Genomic DNA, 17,576 nt, shown 5'->3' with positions numbered 1-17,576 from the left:
ATATCCAAGTGATCTGGATAGTACACAGCACAGACTTAGGATGCGGAAATACCATCTATAAATCGCTTCATGAGGGACCAAAAAGTGTTTGTTGATTGCGGTATGGGTCACGCGGTAGTACTGTGACACTGCTGGGTTTCTGTTGATTTCTGAGGTGCTCAGACATGCTATAGCTTCGGGACAACACAAACTAAAGGCTAATTGTCGAGGAACAGGTCCTGTAACCCCGATGGAAAGTACCACTGACAGTTTTGACTAATAAGGGTACGTTAACTTACTTGACTAGCTTTCTTCATATCCATCAAGGAACATGGTGTGCTAGCTTGTTTTAATATTGTGCCATATTACGTTAATAACAAGCTATAACTGGTGAAATTGGAGTTAATTATTATAGAATAATCAGTTGCAGGAGTTTGTTCATCTCCTTGTGTACTGACAGTTAGCTTTATGTTGATGTTGATGTTGATGTTGGTGTTCTATTTTCCAGGTTTATCTCTAAGAATATCTATAAGAGACAACAGTCAGTTTGTAAGAATGGCTAACAACAACAGAGATGTCCAGGAGAGCACCCCGCTTTTGGACTCTGACACCAGCAGACCCAGTCCACCCTCAGTTTTCCAGGGGAGAAGACTGGCGTGTGCTGCTATACTTCTGGCTGAATCTTTAGAAAGGATTGCATTTTATGGCATCACATCAAATCTGGTTTTATTTCTCAATAAGAATCCATTTTATTGGCAGGCGACCCAAGCTACTCAGGCTCTTCTAATGTTTATGGGTGTCACCTACCTGATATCGCCTTTTGGAGGGTGGTTGGCTGATGCTTATCTCGGAAAGTTTTGGACAATTGCAGCTAGTTTGATACTCTACTTCATTGGAATGCTATTTTTCCCTTTTATCGCAAATGAAGATACTAGAACTGGCTTTTGTGGCCCAGAAAAGGCCTTCCCAGTCCAGCCTGCTGAGTGTTTGAGCACAAATGGTACCCTACCAAGCAACGTTACCTGCCTTGTCCGTGACCCCTACTGTGCCCCAGTTCTGTATACTGGACTTATTCTGATTGCTTTGGGTGTGGGCACCGTCAAGTCAAATATTACTCCGTTTGGAGCTGACCAGGTAAAGTATGAAGTTACACTCACAATAGAGACTCTTGTCACTGACTTCCATCGTTGATGTGTACAAGATTAGGTATTCAGTGTGACTTAATGGAGACCAATCATGTGATAGGAAATAATCTAACACCATGACACTTCACTTTGATATGCATACATACACACATACTTTTTTACTGACCATTTCAGAATTTTCAGAGTTATGTTTAAAAAAGTTATTCCTTTCTTTCCATCCATCCATCCATTTTCTTATTTGGGGCTGGGTCATGGGGGCAACACTCTGAGCAGGGACTCCCAGACTGCATTCACCCCTTCCTTCATTCCTTTTTAAAATTATTATTATATTAAGATGCAAGAACAACAAAATTCAGACCAAGCCAAATCTGCCGTATTGTTTCGTTATCGGTCTACGCAAATTCTTAAAATCCCATTTGGTATTATAGTCAAGGGATTATTTAACCCTAATGGATGGTCTTTGCCAGTAAATATATAAACTGTAACTTGATGTTACTGCAGTTACGTATATCCTGATATAATATAAAACTTGCAAAAACGTCCTTTTCACTTTAATGAGGAAATGTAATGTTGCTATTTGTGTCTGTGTTAAAAAAAAATTACTTCTGCTTTAAATGTCTTTTACTGTTATAGCTGTTAGACATGTGGTAGTCAGCTATTAACTTTATCATATGCAGATAGTCCAAATGGTTGTACTGGCATAATGGTTTGGGGTTTGTTTGTTGTTGTTTTTTTTGTTTATTTGAATTAGGTATAAATTTAAATATTTTTTTTTTGTCTTGTGTTACTTTTGTTACATTGTTTTTGTGTTTTGTGTTACTGTTTAACTGTCTTGTTTTGTAGGTGAAAGACCGAGGCCCAGAAGCAACACGCAGATTCTTCAACTGGTTTTACTGGTGCATAAACCTGGGAGCCATTCTGTCTCTGGGATGTGTGGCCTACATCCAGCAGAACAATAGCTTTGAGGCTGGCTACATTATTCCCACAGTGTGTCTGGGAATTTCTTTTATTGTCTTCTTACTTGGTCGTACTGTGTTTATCACAAAACCAGCTGATGGCAGCGCCTTCACAAATATGTTCAAAATTTTGGGTTTCGCCTGCTGTTCTCAAAAACCCAAAGAGACAAACCAGCTTCGGTGAGTCATGTGTTTATTGAAAAAATCGAATTCTATTTGTCTCTTAAAATATTTATTAAAGACATTATTTATTATGAACTCAAGATTAGATGCCTGGACACTAGCCCAAATTAAGAAGAATATAATAGGCGTGTAACGATATCCAAGTCTCATGATATGATATCGTCACAGTATGAACCTCACAGTACGATATTTATTGCAATATTTTGTGGAGGCTAACAAAACTGTTAATATGCTACTTTTTCTTCTTAAAATGCTTAGACAAGACTTAATCCAAAGAACTAAGACTTAAAAGTGCTTAGAACTGTTATTTCTTCTTCTAGTTTACACTGAAATGGAGCGAAGGATCATGGTCTATATAATTCCCTCTGTCTTTTGTTTTAGCTATTGCTGCACCATAACTCTTAATTTAAGACTTGCAATTCGATATATTGTGAGAACTTTGACGATATGGTATCATGATATTTTAGTTATTGTTACATCCCTAGAATATAATGGTTATGGATTGTCATATTTTAACACTTAATGCTGTAAATAAGTCTGTATATCCATGTGTTTCTTTTCTGTCATGCCAAAAGCCTTCACGAGCTTACTGATACTGATTTGTCATTAATCTTGTTTTGTGTTGTCTCTAAAGCAACAAACCTTCATTACTGGACAGTGCCAAAGTGACATATGGGGGGAAATTTCCTGAGGACAAAGTTGAGGAAGTGAAAGCTCTGATGAAAATCCTCCCAGTTTTCTTTGCTCTCATCCCATACTGGACTGTCTATTTCCAGGTATGATCAATCAGCAGAAGTTATAGTATTTATACTATATGCAGTATTTACTATGTTTCTGGATATACATTTGTCATTTGTAAATCATAATATGTATTCCTTCTGTCACTACACAGACAGTATTCATTAACAGAGACTTAGTAGCTACTTTGTACCTTACTCTGTGAGCATAAGCAGTAGTTGCAGAATGATTTTTCCAGCAGGTGTCTTGGTGCTCATAAGACACAGATTTACCTCATGCTGTGACTTTAATCTTATTGTGTTGCAGATGCAGACAACTTACATCCTGCAGAGCCTCCATCTGAAGATTCCTTATATTTCCTCTCCCAACAGCACTGCAGACCCAAACAAGGTAACTCTGCATGTACAAAACACCTCTTAATTTTTAAAAGTAAATAAATCGTGATTATTTTGAAATTTCCTCTTAATATTGTTAATTCATTTTAAAAGAATCTGAATGACTATAATCACTGCTGAACTGCAAAAGTGAGTAGGTTACTGCCATACAATGGTATGCAACAGCTGGAGGCAGCATTAAAGATATGGGATGCCTTTGGGATTAAGACACAACTTGATTCACTACTAATACCTCACAGATTAGCAACCTGGCTGTGATTTTATCTCTTCAATGTGCCAGTTCCACTTTATATAAGATTAAATCTTTGCATGTGACGCACTGTACTTTGTAATTAAAGTTTAAATGTCATTATGGTATATAAAAATGTTAATTGCAGAATATACAAGTAATTATACTGTAGTTACTTCTTATTTTCCAAACCACTAATGGTGAGGTAAGGTTATTTCTTCTCACAACATGTCTGCTACAAAAACAGAACTAAGCCATTTCAGCTCTGGTCTCAACACTTCTGAAACATCAAACGGGAAGTGAGATTAGATACCCCTGCCTTCTCTTACCTCACCTGACACATCTCAATGATTCTGTTGTGATCAAATACAATTCCACTGAATGAAAAGAGGCCCATTTTTTATCCTCATGTAATTATTAGTGAATCATTGCATTTCTCACAAAACCTAAAATGTTTTTATGTCTTTTGATTTAAATATTTGTGCAATTATGTGTCTGCTGTAAACCTACATTTTGGTTCATTACAGGTAGTTGAATAAAGCAGCAACAGCTGAGCTATACACAGTTTAATATTAGACATTACATTTTTTTGCATAATCTGTGTTTATCTCCACTCAGAAGATCGCTCAGGGTTTAATTACACTTCACAATGGCAAAGATGTAAATTTGCATACATGTAGATATGTATATGAGAGTGTACTGTATACTAATAATTGGAGTTAAGATTTGAAACCTCAAATTGTTGATTTATATTTGGTTTATATGCCTATGTTTGACTTCGACCACTTGGGGGTGCCAAAGCTGTATTAAGACTAAGCTTTCTTCCACAGACCTGCACTACTTGAGTTCTCTGAAACATTTGGCAGACTGTGTTGGAACACACTTACTCCATGTATTGTTCTTTTGTTCTTTTGTGCACAGTTTAATAGTTTATTCTCCTCTTCCTCTCCCTCAGATAATATTCCGGTTCCCTGCAGCCTGGCTCACTATGTTTGATGCAGTGCTCATCCTTCTGCTGATCCCCCTTAAGGACAGAGTGGTGGATCCCATGCTGAAACGGCGCGGCCTGCTGCCCTCCTCGCTCAAGAGGATCGCAGTGGGAATGTTCTTTGTCATGTGGTCTGCTGTGGCGGCCGGTGAGTGCAAGTGTCTATTGTTGTAAGGCCAGGCAGATAAGTGATAAGTAATATAAGTGCTAAATAATAAGTGCTAAATATAAGTGCTAATAAAGACAAAAAAAAAACAAAACATGGATACATTTGTCAATACATTAGCAACATCGCTTCTGTTTTGTTCCTGTTTGTAAACTTGTGCACAATGAGGTGGTGGTTGCACAGTGAACATGTACATTATAGTAGAAATGAAGTGTCAGTTGAAGCTGCCACTGCTCTAGCTGCATTTACACTTGGAGGCTACATTGAGAATGCCAGAGAGAGACTTGCCTTGAGGCTGAAGGAAAGCAAATCAGTGACGCTCATGAGGATTGATGCACATTACACTATATATTCTACAACCATTGCCCTTTCTCTAAAGTACTATATATGTTCTGTCATTAATGACCTTTTAAATATTGATTGATGGGGTTATGCAGCATTTGTAAGTGCCCCGAAGAAATATCTATCAGTATATGCGGACCACACTATGTACATATTTCACTTTCACCTTAATGAAATAAGATGTACATTGATTTTAAAATAAGCACTGAGTAATAATGGTTTATGCAGTTTATATACACATTATTCATTCTGTCTCTGAATAGTATACATTTTAAAACGGGAGAATGTTTTCCTAGATATTTCACAATACAAAAGCTTGTTTTATTTCATTCTTGAATGAAGTGTAATCTTATTTTATTTTACATGATAGAAATTAGTATCATGGAAATAATTGGAAAATTGGGATAGTGAGGCTTTGTTGTAAAATAGTCAGTGGTAAGGATTTTTGACCTAGCCTTGAGAACTTTCAATGCAGACTTAACACGAAATTCCTGCTTTCAAAGACGGCGAGCAGTTGTTTATCAGTAGCATTGCTTTGCTTTGTTTACTCTCTCCAGAAAGCTGCCTTACATTTTTATACTTTGAACTGCATTGCCGTCAGCTGACATACTGTGTGTTCTCTCTGTTTGTCTGCCTGTCCAGTTGCCAAACTGATTCTGTGCACAAACTCAAAGATGAGTTCTTTAAAAAGACCAAAAGTGGTGTCTTTGCCCAAGAGCCGTCAGTCCAGCACGTCATAGTCAGCACACCACTGCAGCTAGTCACAGTTACAATCACTTTCATCAACATGTGAAAAATATAGACTGACAGTATTGCAGGAATATTTCTCATGGTTTCATAGTACACCCTGACATGTACTACATAGGACAGCTGGGTGGCCCTTCCCACTCACACAAGGGTGTCTCTGATTCCCTTTCTTTTAAGTGTCCAGCTATTTCAAAGTGGGCACAACTTTTAAAATACATTTTTGTGGCTTAATGCATGTTTAATCAAATCCTTTCTTGTCTTCTACCAAGCTGCTTGGACAGAGCTCAGTAACTGTTAGGTGTCCAAAAGCATCATTATTTTGTTCTTGGGATTGCATCTGGCCTTCTAGTGGTGAATCTGTTTAGTGTGAATGTGTATTATTGCTTAGTGTTGCTCTAAGCTGCTCCAGATGCCACATGGCTTGAGAAAGAAGCCTAGCATTAAAATGATATCCGGATTACAATTCAACAACTTTTATAAAGTATTAAGGGTAGAAATCTGTCTCTGGAAGTCATTGCCAGAGAATCATGAATAAACCAGAACAAATTAATAATTATTTGTATTATTTGTAAGGGTGTTTCTTTAGTTTTATAATAGATTTTACTGTTGACTATGTAACAATCTTTTTTCTGTTCATAGGAATTTTGGAAACCAGGCGTCTGGAGATGGTTAAAACAAATGGTACTATTGACCAGGTGTTTGGTGACGTGACTTACTTTGCTGCAGATTTGTCAATATGGTTTCAAGTGCCTCAGTATGTCCTCATTGGAATCAGTGAAATCTTTGCCAGCATTGCAGGTACAGTTGTATTTATTTTTATTTTTTAATGTGTGTTTGTGGCAATATTAGGTACATGTGCACATGCACACAACTCTTAATAACCTCCCCTAACTGGGGGCTAACAACAACCATGCAGTTTTGGACATGGCTTGGTAATGAAATCTGAAGTCTGTTCTAGTAAGTTCTACATAGTTGGCATATGTGTTCATCCTAAGCCCTAGTCAACCTACTAAAATTAATCTTTTTTTTCTTGTTTTGAGTGGGAAATATATAAAAAGAATATAAATTAGAAATTATACATCTCATTTAAATGTCAAATGTAAACCTCTTCACTTTTCACTGAAATGTGAGCCATTTTCTAAATGCAACTCTGTGAAGGTTCACTGTGATAGTGTACAATAGGCCCTTATCTTTACTGTATACAGTACAAATATTTAGAAGTGGATAATGTACCGTTTCAAGACAAGAATTGAAAGCACCATTTTATTTGAGGCTTTGTAAGTAGAAAAATGTTCTCGGTAACACTGTAATGTGACAATGTGAGAAATTGTTGTTTCAAGCAGGAGCTGCAGAGTCAGACAAGATTAGAAATAACACCAACAATGCAATCTTCCAATAAAAGGAGCATGAAAAAGCACTGAATTCAGAATAGAGCGCTGTAATGTTAAAGATGCCAGGCAGTATTTATCCTACAGTATATGCTACTAGACAGAATGAAAATCAATGGAAATGTTGTTTGTTTAAAAAGCCCTTTCCATGTTGACTCCAGGCTTCAATTACCTCAGTGATTCACATTTGCCAAAGTGTCTAGCTGTGATTGAGTCATCCTGCATTATGCTATTATTTAAGGTCATGTTCTTCATGTAGAGATTGTTTTTATTTGACAAAGATTGCATTATACATTTAATATGTCTGGCCTTTTTCTCTAAATGAATGGGGCTAATATATACTTTTAATAAAACTAAAGAAGTACTTCACATTTTGCACATTTCGTACACATTCTAATCACACTGTCACGCTGTTGTTTCTAAACCAAGAATAGCTGGCTGACAGAATTATATATACATTTTTTTCTACTGGGTTGAACATTTAAAAATGGTCTAGACGTTAGTTATTGTACATGATGTCCCCTTGTTGGAACAATGTTTTGCTGATGTGGAAAGTAACTAAATATATTACTCATTTTAACATTTTGCATTGGCAGAAAGAGTGGCAATAACAAACAATGACTCATCTCTACCTAAATATATAACTTCAAATGCTTCAGCAATTTGTCACTTGCTTCAGTGATAAAAGATTTGCATACATGCTCTATTATTCAACTATTAGAAACGGTAGTAAAATCCTACCGTCAGTGCCAATAGTTCTGTACCATGCCCACAAATGAGCAGTCTATTTTTCATCTTTTACTTGATACCTTTACACCTGTGAGTTGTTCTTCTTAGCACAAATGTACTAAAGGTTATGCTTGTTACCTTTATATTCCCTGCTCCCCTCTCTTTATCCTTTTCTTCTACTACAGTTTTGTATCAAATCTGTTTATGTATGTAAGTAGAATCATTATTTTGTACAATGTCAGTAGGCAAGAAAGGTCTTAAAAGGGGAATGTATTTCTGTGCAGTCCCTAATCTCCCCTGACAGACATGGCTATAGGGCTTCATTTGAAAAATCACATTTGAGGTGCCATGAAATTATCAATGTCAGCTCCCAGGCAGGCACTTTCCTGGGCCACTAAAGACACAAATGTTTTTGTCTTGCCATATCTCCCCGGTGTCACTACTTTTCCATCTTGATAGGGTGGTATTAAATAGCTACAGTATGTTATCACTAGCAGTAAAATAGACATTACTTCTATTGTCTCTTTTATGTTGCAGGTTTGGAGTTTGCTTATTCTGCTGCCCCAAAGTCCATGCAGAGTGCCATCATGGGACTGTTCTTCTTCTTCTCTGGAATTGGCTCATTTGTCGGCTCTGGGTTGTTGGCTATTGTCTCCCTGCCTGGAATTGGATGGATGTCCTCCCGCAAAGACTTCGGTGAGCATTTACTAAACTTGACTAGTTTAGTTTTTTATATTATTAACAATCCTATTGTTATTTCTGTGCAACTGCATGAGGCACAAACTTTGATGCAGTGAAATTTTGTTTTTTACCACCAAAAAATACTGCCTATTCTTCATTCTTTTTTCCTTTCCGACCACAGTAGAATATACCTGAACATACCTATGCCACTCACATGATGCTTGCGATGCTAGCGGTTAAAGGAGCAAATTTGGAACCAGGCTCTATATTATGACTAGGATTTTTTTTAACAGACAAAACAGCGAAAAAAACCCCAAAAGATCCAGGATCATGTAGAGCGGGTTAATACGAACACCAAAATGACGAGGCTCACTGCAGCTGTTACAGATAGAGGGAAGACAATATTCTGATGTAAATCAATAGGAGTCAGGGTCTGTAGGAGCCGGAAGAGCTTGCATGCAAATGTTCTATTTGGAACACGGCGGCTAGTGCGTCAGATATCTCCATTTATTTATACAGACTATGATACAAATACAGTAGTGCATTGTTGACTCCTGTACTGTCCCGCATGTCTGGACTGAATTTAATTATTTGTATTAATTCTAAGAGCAGAAAGTAATTGTCTTGAAACATCCTTGATCGTAGCTGGTGGTGATATAAGCTCCTTCTGAAGAGTTTGTAAATTAGACAATAAGAGGTTTGGGGCGTGGCCAACACTCAGCCCTGTTGTTTTAAGAGAGCGTACCATAACAAATAGGCATGTCAGCTTAACTACAAAAGGTGTGCGTAAATCTGTCTATGTGAGGGAGTGAATAGAAAGTAGATGCAGCAGATGGATGGGCTTCCCAGGGAGACAGGGCTCCCAACCCAGATGTAGTTTTCCCTGAGCACGCGGTAAATAAGCCAGCACTGTAAATTGTTTATCCACCAACACCTAATAGCTCATTAATACAGTACGCCGACAGGTAGTGGGCTGCTTTTGATGATGCTAGCACAGGAAGATGCTAGGCACGCTTCATAAATCCATCCTTGGCTTACTCTCCCTTCTCTTCAGGGGCAGTTAAACTAGAGCAGATTGCCTATACGATAATTTCTTTACTTTCCAAAACAAGCGATTTTAAGGTGAGCCCGAGAAGAAGAAGAAAGCATCCTCTTGGCCACAGATAAAGGACATGTGTCAAAAAAGTTAGCTTTTTCAGAAGTAGGTCTGCACGTCACATGGCTCTCTAGGTGCGAAGGATTCAAGCTTATTTCCATGGCTACAGGCGAAAGCGGTGTGCAGTAAACAGCGTCTTGGGTGAGCTTTTCCAAAGTTGTCCCGAGCTGCACATGCCTGAAGACAGATGAAGAACATTAATCACAGGCTGGAGGTCTGATTACATAGCCCTGCTCCCTCTTAAGTAAAGCTGCCCCCAGAGCGATACATGGAGATGGCACAGCACCACACAGGGAAGGCTCAGCTCTCTTGTGGTGCCAGAGCTCACTATCGCCTTAAATGTTAGTAAGCATATGCAAAATCTCACATAAATAGTCTTCTTACCATAGTCCATCTAGTTCATAAGTGTCATCTGCAAAGCTTAAAATCCATTTAGGAGGCAAAATGGTTGCTTCATAATACTGTATATTTTAGTTTCTAAAGAGTTCATTTAGGGCCAATTGACAACTCTCAGTAAAGGGGTGCTGGGATAAGTAGGAGTAGGGCTGGGTCATATCATATTGCTCATGACATATTGCTGGATAGGTTGGGAGTGATATGAATAATTTGTGTCCACATTGCAGCCAGTGCTATTGCCTGATTGTGGAGGCTGTGAGAACAGATTTGTGAAGTAAAGTGCACTCATTTTAGTGTCAGTTATATTGTTATTACACATTTTCTTTTTCTCATTGTGCTATAAATGTTATTCATGCAAGAATGAAACTAAATATAAGTACGATTTATGTTTTCTTTTATTTCTCCTCATATTCTTTTTTTTTTTATTTCTTGTACATTTTCTTGTAACCTTTGTGATGACGCAACATTATAACATTATGGAACTCGTAACAATGTTTTTTGCATAGAATAAACAACCTCACCTCACCCACTTGCCTGTGATCCAGAATACATTTTTATCCAGTGTTTTTCAGTCCCCTGAAAAGCATTGCAGATTTCTGTAGATCAATGAGTGAAGCACTATACGCTGTTAATCTGAGGGTAGAGATTATTTTTTTAATTCAGAATGATGACTGACCAAAGAGTTTCTGTGTTTCACATGTGTCAGTGACTGCACAGTAGTGTTTGGGTCTGGCTTGAGGCACAACGGAGGGAGTGGGGCCAGGCTGTTATCCCTCTGTATAAACATACAGATATATATCATACTGGACTTGCCAGGCAGCTAACCCACAACTATGAATGCACTGGTCTTTTGGACCACAGCAGCACAAGTTATTGATTGCTGTGATCCCAATACACACAGTTCTTCTATAGTTACCTCAGCCTGAATAGCCATTTATCACACTCTTATTTGGTATTCCTCTGGTGTAGGTCTGCTATAAGGCCATCATAAAGCTTCTGTCAAAGACACAGCTGCCCGAGAACCAAGTCAATCCAAGCTCAACCTTTCTTGTATTCACAAGTGTATTTCCGCTGCACAGGAGAAGTCTTTTGTTTCTAGGACTGAATTAATTTGCCTTCCTTTCTGGGTCATTCAGTTCAGGTAAATGGTGTCTGGGCTTGATCATGTGACAGGAAATGGCCATAACAATTGCTCTGGGCGTTTTTGTTCATATCTTATATTCTAACAGCTCATAATTTGGAAGAAATGTCAGAGTTTCTTTGGAGGATTTGAATGTCACACCTGACACATTTTACATGATCTCTACCTTTGTCTCAAAGGGCTCTGCTTCACATGCCCTTTTTGCTGCATATTTTACCTAAATCATATATAACCGATCTTGGATGTTATGGTCACTAAAGGAAAATAATTCTCTCCAATATCAGTTTAGAAAAAAGATGCATTTATTCTGTGGTGGTGTTCAGTTGGCTGCTGAGGACCTTGAGAGCACAAAATCCCAGGTCATTGCATGGATGCTCCAATAAATTGATCCATTTTAACATTTAAATTGATATTGACTTGTTTCCTTTCCTTTGCTGCTACTCTGCATTTTGCCATAACTGCCATATTTCTGATTTTCATTAATGGTTTTATCAGCAACACCCTTGTTTAGCTCTTAGCTCGAATAATTAGCCTTCCATATTTTTAAACTGGCTAAGTGAGTCCCAGGGGTTAAGGCTGAAGGAGGGCCCATTTCATATATTGTTTTATGAACTTGGAGCAGAGCACGGCCATTACCAAATTGAAGCATGGCATGATTTCCTGATTCTTTTAAAAATGAGAAAGCTTTTGAGATTCATTTGGTTGCTATTTTTAGTTTGCAAATGTACAAAAAGGTTGACATTGAGTTGTCTAAAATAATCTGTAGGCTGCTGTAAGGAGATTTGTAAAATAAAAATGTTTTCAATCAGGATTGGTTCAGTGCTGACGTTCAGTACCTGCCAAAGACACAATTGAGAGTGGGATGTTGCTGGAAATACTGCTGCCTTGGATACACTTTAATTCTCCTTTGAAACATTTTGCTGAAGCATTTTGTGTGTGGCTCTGCTCTACATTATTGACTTATTATTAGGAAAACACTGCATGCTGCTATGTTAATTAAAACCCCAGGAGTGTATGCTTGCTTGACTATCTGTTTAAGTGAATTATCGATTGAAAACACAAGGCTTGATCACTGCAAATGCACTTTCCCTCACATCTGTCAAGCATATTGTTTTTTGCCCCATGAATAATTCAAACAACACAATTCTCCCATCTATTTCTTGTGATCTAACCCATTGTAAGATGACAAGCATAAGATGACAATATAATAAGTTCAAATGTGTGATGGGGTCAAAGGTAATGTCAGGTTTTCCATTGTCCACCGATTCCATTAACGCGCTGTGGAAGTTCAGTGATCAGGGCGCACTCTCTCTTCTCAGATCAAAGCTCCACAGCCTCACGGATAACACTGCCCAACAGATATTGTCAAGAATATTTCAATGATCATTTACCCGTGTGTGATGCTTTTATGTTATTTTGTATTTGTTTCCACTTTAAATTATTACACAGAGATTCTGTTATAGTGACATTTCACAGTAGCATATGCTTTGACGGTGAGTGAGCATTTAAAGCACAAGGGTGGTTATTCTGATAAGGCAGGCTGTAAAGTAGTGTCGTTATGGTATAAACATTTCAAACTTGATTTTGATTCTAAGCAATAGACTTGATACTTGATTCCGTTTTCAATACTTCAGCAATAGTAAACCTTTTTTTTAAGAGTGTAAATTTCAACACTAAATAATAGTACTTTATGTGAACATGTGGTCTTATACTGATAATGCTCAAGATCATTCTAAATTTGTTCAGGAAGGGTCCAACTACAATCCTGCTGCCAAGTCCCCAACAAAAGGGTTTCACAGTGATTTCAGGAAGCAAGCTAAACAGCATCTTTTTTGTCAGAGGAGCTGTCTCCACTCAGAACTATCTGCATGTGTGTAGAACCTGAAATAAATAGAGTAGCCTTGAGTCTATTAGTTGACACACTGTGGTCAAGAGGCCTTAGCCTGTCTGAAACCAATCCCATAGTCGGCCTTCTCCACCAGCACTGACTAATGTAAAAGTGTCTGCTTTTGCTTCACATTGTAAAACTCAGTGACACAAAAACTGCATTTGTTTGTTGGCCTCTAAAGTTTCACATCTGAGTGAGACTGACCTCCCCTGTGTCACAAACTGCAAGCTCATATGAAGCTGTCCTAGATAGCTAAACATTTGGTGGAAAGAATGCACTATCTGAGTTTGATTTAATCTTTATGATTTATGTTTATTTACTCCAACAGGAAGAATATTAACACTGAAATTTGTTTATTGATCTTCATTAAGGCACCAGTTTGTCTTTAAATATGAAATTATGGATTATTATGAATTAGAGCTATAAGAGTCAAGATGTGAAGACTTGGTCAGAGCATCTCCAAATGAGACTGTTGTGTTTAGGGCTACTTGATGACCAATACAGCAATAGACGGGTCGTCATAATGTTATGTCTTAATACAGGAGTGTACAAGAACGCATATGCCTAGAAATACTTACCTTTTCCCTTTTTCACTTTCTGATCACAGCCATATTTCAGTCTCCTCAAATCAAAGCAGAATCTCAAGCTTATTTATGTTTTCTCTGCTCCTTTTCGGAGTCCCTTCAGAATCTCTGCTCTAATAGTGATGAAAGACTAGTGTCTGGAATCAGAGCTGAGAGCCCACATCATCAATACAGCCCCTGTATCTGTGTGTGAGTGGCACTGAGCTTTCCCTGGGTTTCATCGGCATATGGGAGACATGAAAAATACTCACCCAGCGCTCAATCTAAACTCCTGACACATTTGCTTTGAGATGCCATGTGCATTTCAAGTCAGTCTTTTATGTCTTTAACTTGTTGTTGCAACTTACTCTGCAACGATTGCATACAGCACTAGTCTATAACGTTTGGTTTGGGCATTCATTTTCATTCATTAAAGTATGTGAGTGTGTGTGTGTTTTAAAATAAAATTATTTAGCCTGTATCCACAGTATGACATGATGGTTCATATGGCTTTTCCTTTCATTTTTTCATGCTTCTTGTACAGTTTTCATGTAGGTATTTTAAGCCTAAGATTCATTCACTCATTCATTGCATGAGCATGATGGAGGCAGAACCATAGGAGGAGTGAATGGCAAAGGCAGTGACTCATTTAAAACAGAATTACTGAATCACAATATAACAACCTCAGAGAATTGGCAGATTAACACTCTTCATTATTCTACAAGTACAAGTCTCTTAACCATAAGTCAATATTAAGGAATGCATTACCGTGTCAATTGCCTAAAATGTGTCTTTTTTTCCCCAGGTAATATTAATGACTGCTCCCTGCATTACTACTTCTTCCTGCTGGCGGGGATCCAGGGCCTGACTCTGTTGGTCTTCCTCATCGTCTCGGTCAAATACGAACGTCAGAAGGGTCGATCCGGGAGCAGACGACAGAGCCACATCTCTTCATGACCCCAACACACAAAACCTGTCACCACACATGCCTTTTCTACTCCCAAAGACTGTTTTTGTGAAGGTACTAGCACATTAACATACTGTAAAAGAATGACTCCCAAGAAATTTAAATATTATGTCTTTCTGTGAGGGGGAGCTTTGTCACTTTTATAATAATGATGGTTTTACAGACAGAGGCCTCTTATAGACAGTGTTTTATGATGTATTACTTTTTGTGGTTGCCTTTTAACCTTTTGCACTTGAGATGAGGCATTGCAGCCAGTCATGCTCCAGTATTCAGTATTTTCTGACAAAGACAATGGTAATTTTAATGGTTACCTTAAGATGCTAGACTTGTTTTGTATCATTAGGTTAACAAATGACTCTTAGGGGTCAGTTAATTTGTTGTTATACTTTATGGGCACGTGTAAGCACTGAGAAGGCCATTATGTTCAACCACTAAGTCTTGAGATCGAAACTGATTTTTTAAACTTGCAATATATTTTTATTAGAGGGATATATTTGAATCATTACATTGATATCTTTATCTTGTCATTTCAACTCATTGACTTTTAGATAATATGGCCTACTTAAAGTGTACATTCAATTGATGTTTTAAGAATTTGGTCAGTTTATATTTTTTTATATTTTGATGACAGATGTCCAAGCTACCATCATTTACATATATTCGCAATAATTATAAAGACTCAATGAATATATGTAAAATATAACTAATACATACACTCTAAGCATCAGCCATTAAGTCAAGTAGGCCATTATGTATAGTGAGACATTTTCCAAAAATACTTTAGCTGGAAGAATGTATTTATCTTTAGGTCAAACAGAAAAGCCACTGACTCCATGAAAAACAGCTACTGGTAATTAGTAACACACTCTGACCTCAACAAGCAGCATTGAATATTGCTCTTAAAATATCCATTTATTTTGTGTTTTATCTTATTAGAGAAGTCATCAGAAAATCATGACTGTAAATATGATTACATATTCATCTATTGTAAAATATTTAATGTGTAATTTCAACATACTGTGATATTTTTTTCTTGGAAAAATCTCACTTTTTACTCTACAGATTAGCTTCATATATACAGACAAAACTCAGGACTTGGAATTATGCTTAAAAAAATCTTCATTTTAATGTGGTCTGCTGTGGTATAAAGACACATTTCCCTTATATATGACACTTGATTTTATTGTTGAATTGGGTGAATGCTTTGCTGTCTGTTTTATATATGTAAGTTGCACTTGATTTGTTTGTTAAGAGATTCAGTTTTATTTCTGTTCCCAACTCTACATAGTTTCAAACATGTTGGAGATTTATTTGTGCCTATTAAAGTTTATTAAAATGAGACCGAAGTTGGGTTATTTTTAGGTCTTAGCCTGAATGACTCATATTGCCTGATTTGATTATGCATTTTCATGTACTCTATTTTGACAAGCAAAGCTGACGTGTTTCCTGGCAGCCGCTATTAAAAATAATGCCCCTTTTCATTGCGAACACAGTATATGAAATGTATGTAAAAAATGTCACACACATTTGAGTTAACGTCTTGTGTCAGCACAGCCTGTTTACCCTGTCACTTTTCTTGTTGTTCCTAAGGCGAGCTTAAAGTAGATTGTGTTCATTTATTTATAAGATGGAATATTCAGTGTTTGGGGAGTGAGGTGCACGCCCTTGTCCCAGAAAAAGAAACTTCAGCAGCTTTTTTTTTTAGGTATGGGAAGTTTATTTATTTATTTATTTTACTAGGTTAATGTATATATTATTAGCCTACTCATAATTCATTTTGAAAATAGGTTTCACTTGAAGAGGAAAAGGTAATGATTTAAACGTTCATAGCCATACCAATAGGAGTAAGTAGAAGTGGTAGTCAGCACTAATACATATACCGAAAATACATAGGCATTTTAAGCTTATGGCTCTTGTAAGAATTCACACCTCACAGTAATTGGTCTCTTATTCATTGCATGAGCATGATGGAGACTGAACTATAGAAGGAGTGGATGGCAAAATCTTTTAAAACAGAAAAACTGAATCACAATAGATTTGCAGATTAACACTATTATACAAGTACAATAGACTACTACGCTTTCATTTGGTAGAATCCAGTTGCTTTCCTAAAATCAAAGCAATACATGGTGGTATTTGATTGTGCAATTTAGTCTTCAGACTGAATGATAGTTTGAAAAATAGAAGCATTGCTCATGTGTGTGTGTGCGAGTGTGTGATTTTTTTTCTTCCTTTTGTAGTTAGGATAAATAAATGCCTAACTCTACGTTTTACACCGTATATAAGCAATATTATGTTGTATGTTAATGCAGGTCTTTATTATTCTATAACTAGATACATTTTCAAGTATTTATGATCACTATTACAAGGTTGTAGTGACAGTGAGCACTTTTACTCCAAATCAAATCTACATTCATGAGAGTACTACCAAGATAAGTAGCACTAGTTTGCTCTATATGTACATGCAGAATTACCACAAGTATATTTTGCAGTTTTATTAAATGAGCATGTTCTTCCTACTCAGATTTCTCCTTCATTTCATCAGGCTTAAATCTCCACATGGTGGTGGATCATTTGAAATTCAGCTCAGCTCAGGGAAGACCATTTCCTATAACATTTGGTCGGCACCACTGAGTTTGATGTCTGAAGTCAACACAAAACCTCCGGGTCATAATTCTACAGCAGCAGCTTGTTTTTCATGTCAAGAGAAATCTCAGACACGTCCTAGTGGTTATGAAGGCAGCTAGAACAGCACGATATAGACTTTCACCACTCCTGTCACAATATTTGATTTGATTT

The 17,576-nt window shown here is 37.2% G+C and overlaps 1 protein-coding gene across 1 annotated transcript; it reads left to right on the top strand.

Annotated features, from left to right (window-relative positions):
* Positions 1–56: 56 nt before the first annotated feature.
* slc15a4 (solute carrier family 15 member 4) lies at positions 57–16,118 on the top strand. The gene is made up of 9 exons (XM_020935426.2): positions 57–264; positions 488–1,113; positions 1,968–2,260; positions 2,898–3,039; positions 3,308–3,391; positions 4,581–4,761; positions 6,508–6,666; positions 8,523–8,681; positions 14,616–16,118. Exons 2-9 carry the CDS (start codon positions 535–537, stop codon positions 14,765–14,767), a joined length of 1,749 nt encoding a protein of 582 aa, XP_020791085.1. The 5' UTR covers positions 57–264; positions 488–534; the 3' UTR covers positions 14,768–16,118.
* Positions 16,119–17,576: the final 1,458 nt, after the last annotated feature.

The sequence above is a fragment of the Boleophthalmus pectinirostris genome, unplaced genomic scaffold (genome assembly GCF_026225935.1).
Source record: "Boleophthalmus pectinirostris isolate CB_2022bp ecotype Guang Dong unplaced genomic scaffold, ASM2622593v1 HiC_scaffold_4, whole genome shotgun sequence".
Classification (NCBI taxonomy): domain Eukaryota; kingdom Metazoa; phylum Chordata; class Actinopteri; order Gobiiformes; family Gobiidae; genus Boleophthalmus; species Boleophthalmus pectinirostris.
Note: the sequence above shows the minus strand (reverse complement) of the source record. Positions and strands in the feature narration are given on the sequence as shown.

Bases quoted from the DNA above. Each gene is read 5' to 3' on its own strand.
- slc15a4 (XM_020935426.2), top strand. From the start codon at position 535: ATGGCTAACAACAACAGAGATGTCCAGGAGAGCACCCCGCTTTTGGAC. The intron at 3,040-3,307 runs GTATGATCAATC...ATTGTGTTGCAG, and splicing joins ACTGGACTGTCTATTTCCAG to ATGCAGACAACTTACATCCT. The intron at 4,762-6,507 runs GTGAGTGCAAGT...TTCTGTTCATAG, and splicing joins GTGGTCTGCTGTGGCGGCCG to GAATTTTGGAAACCAGGCGT.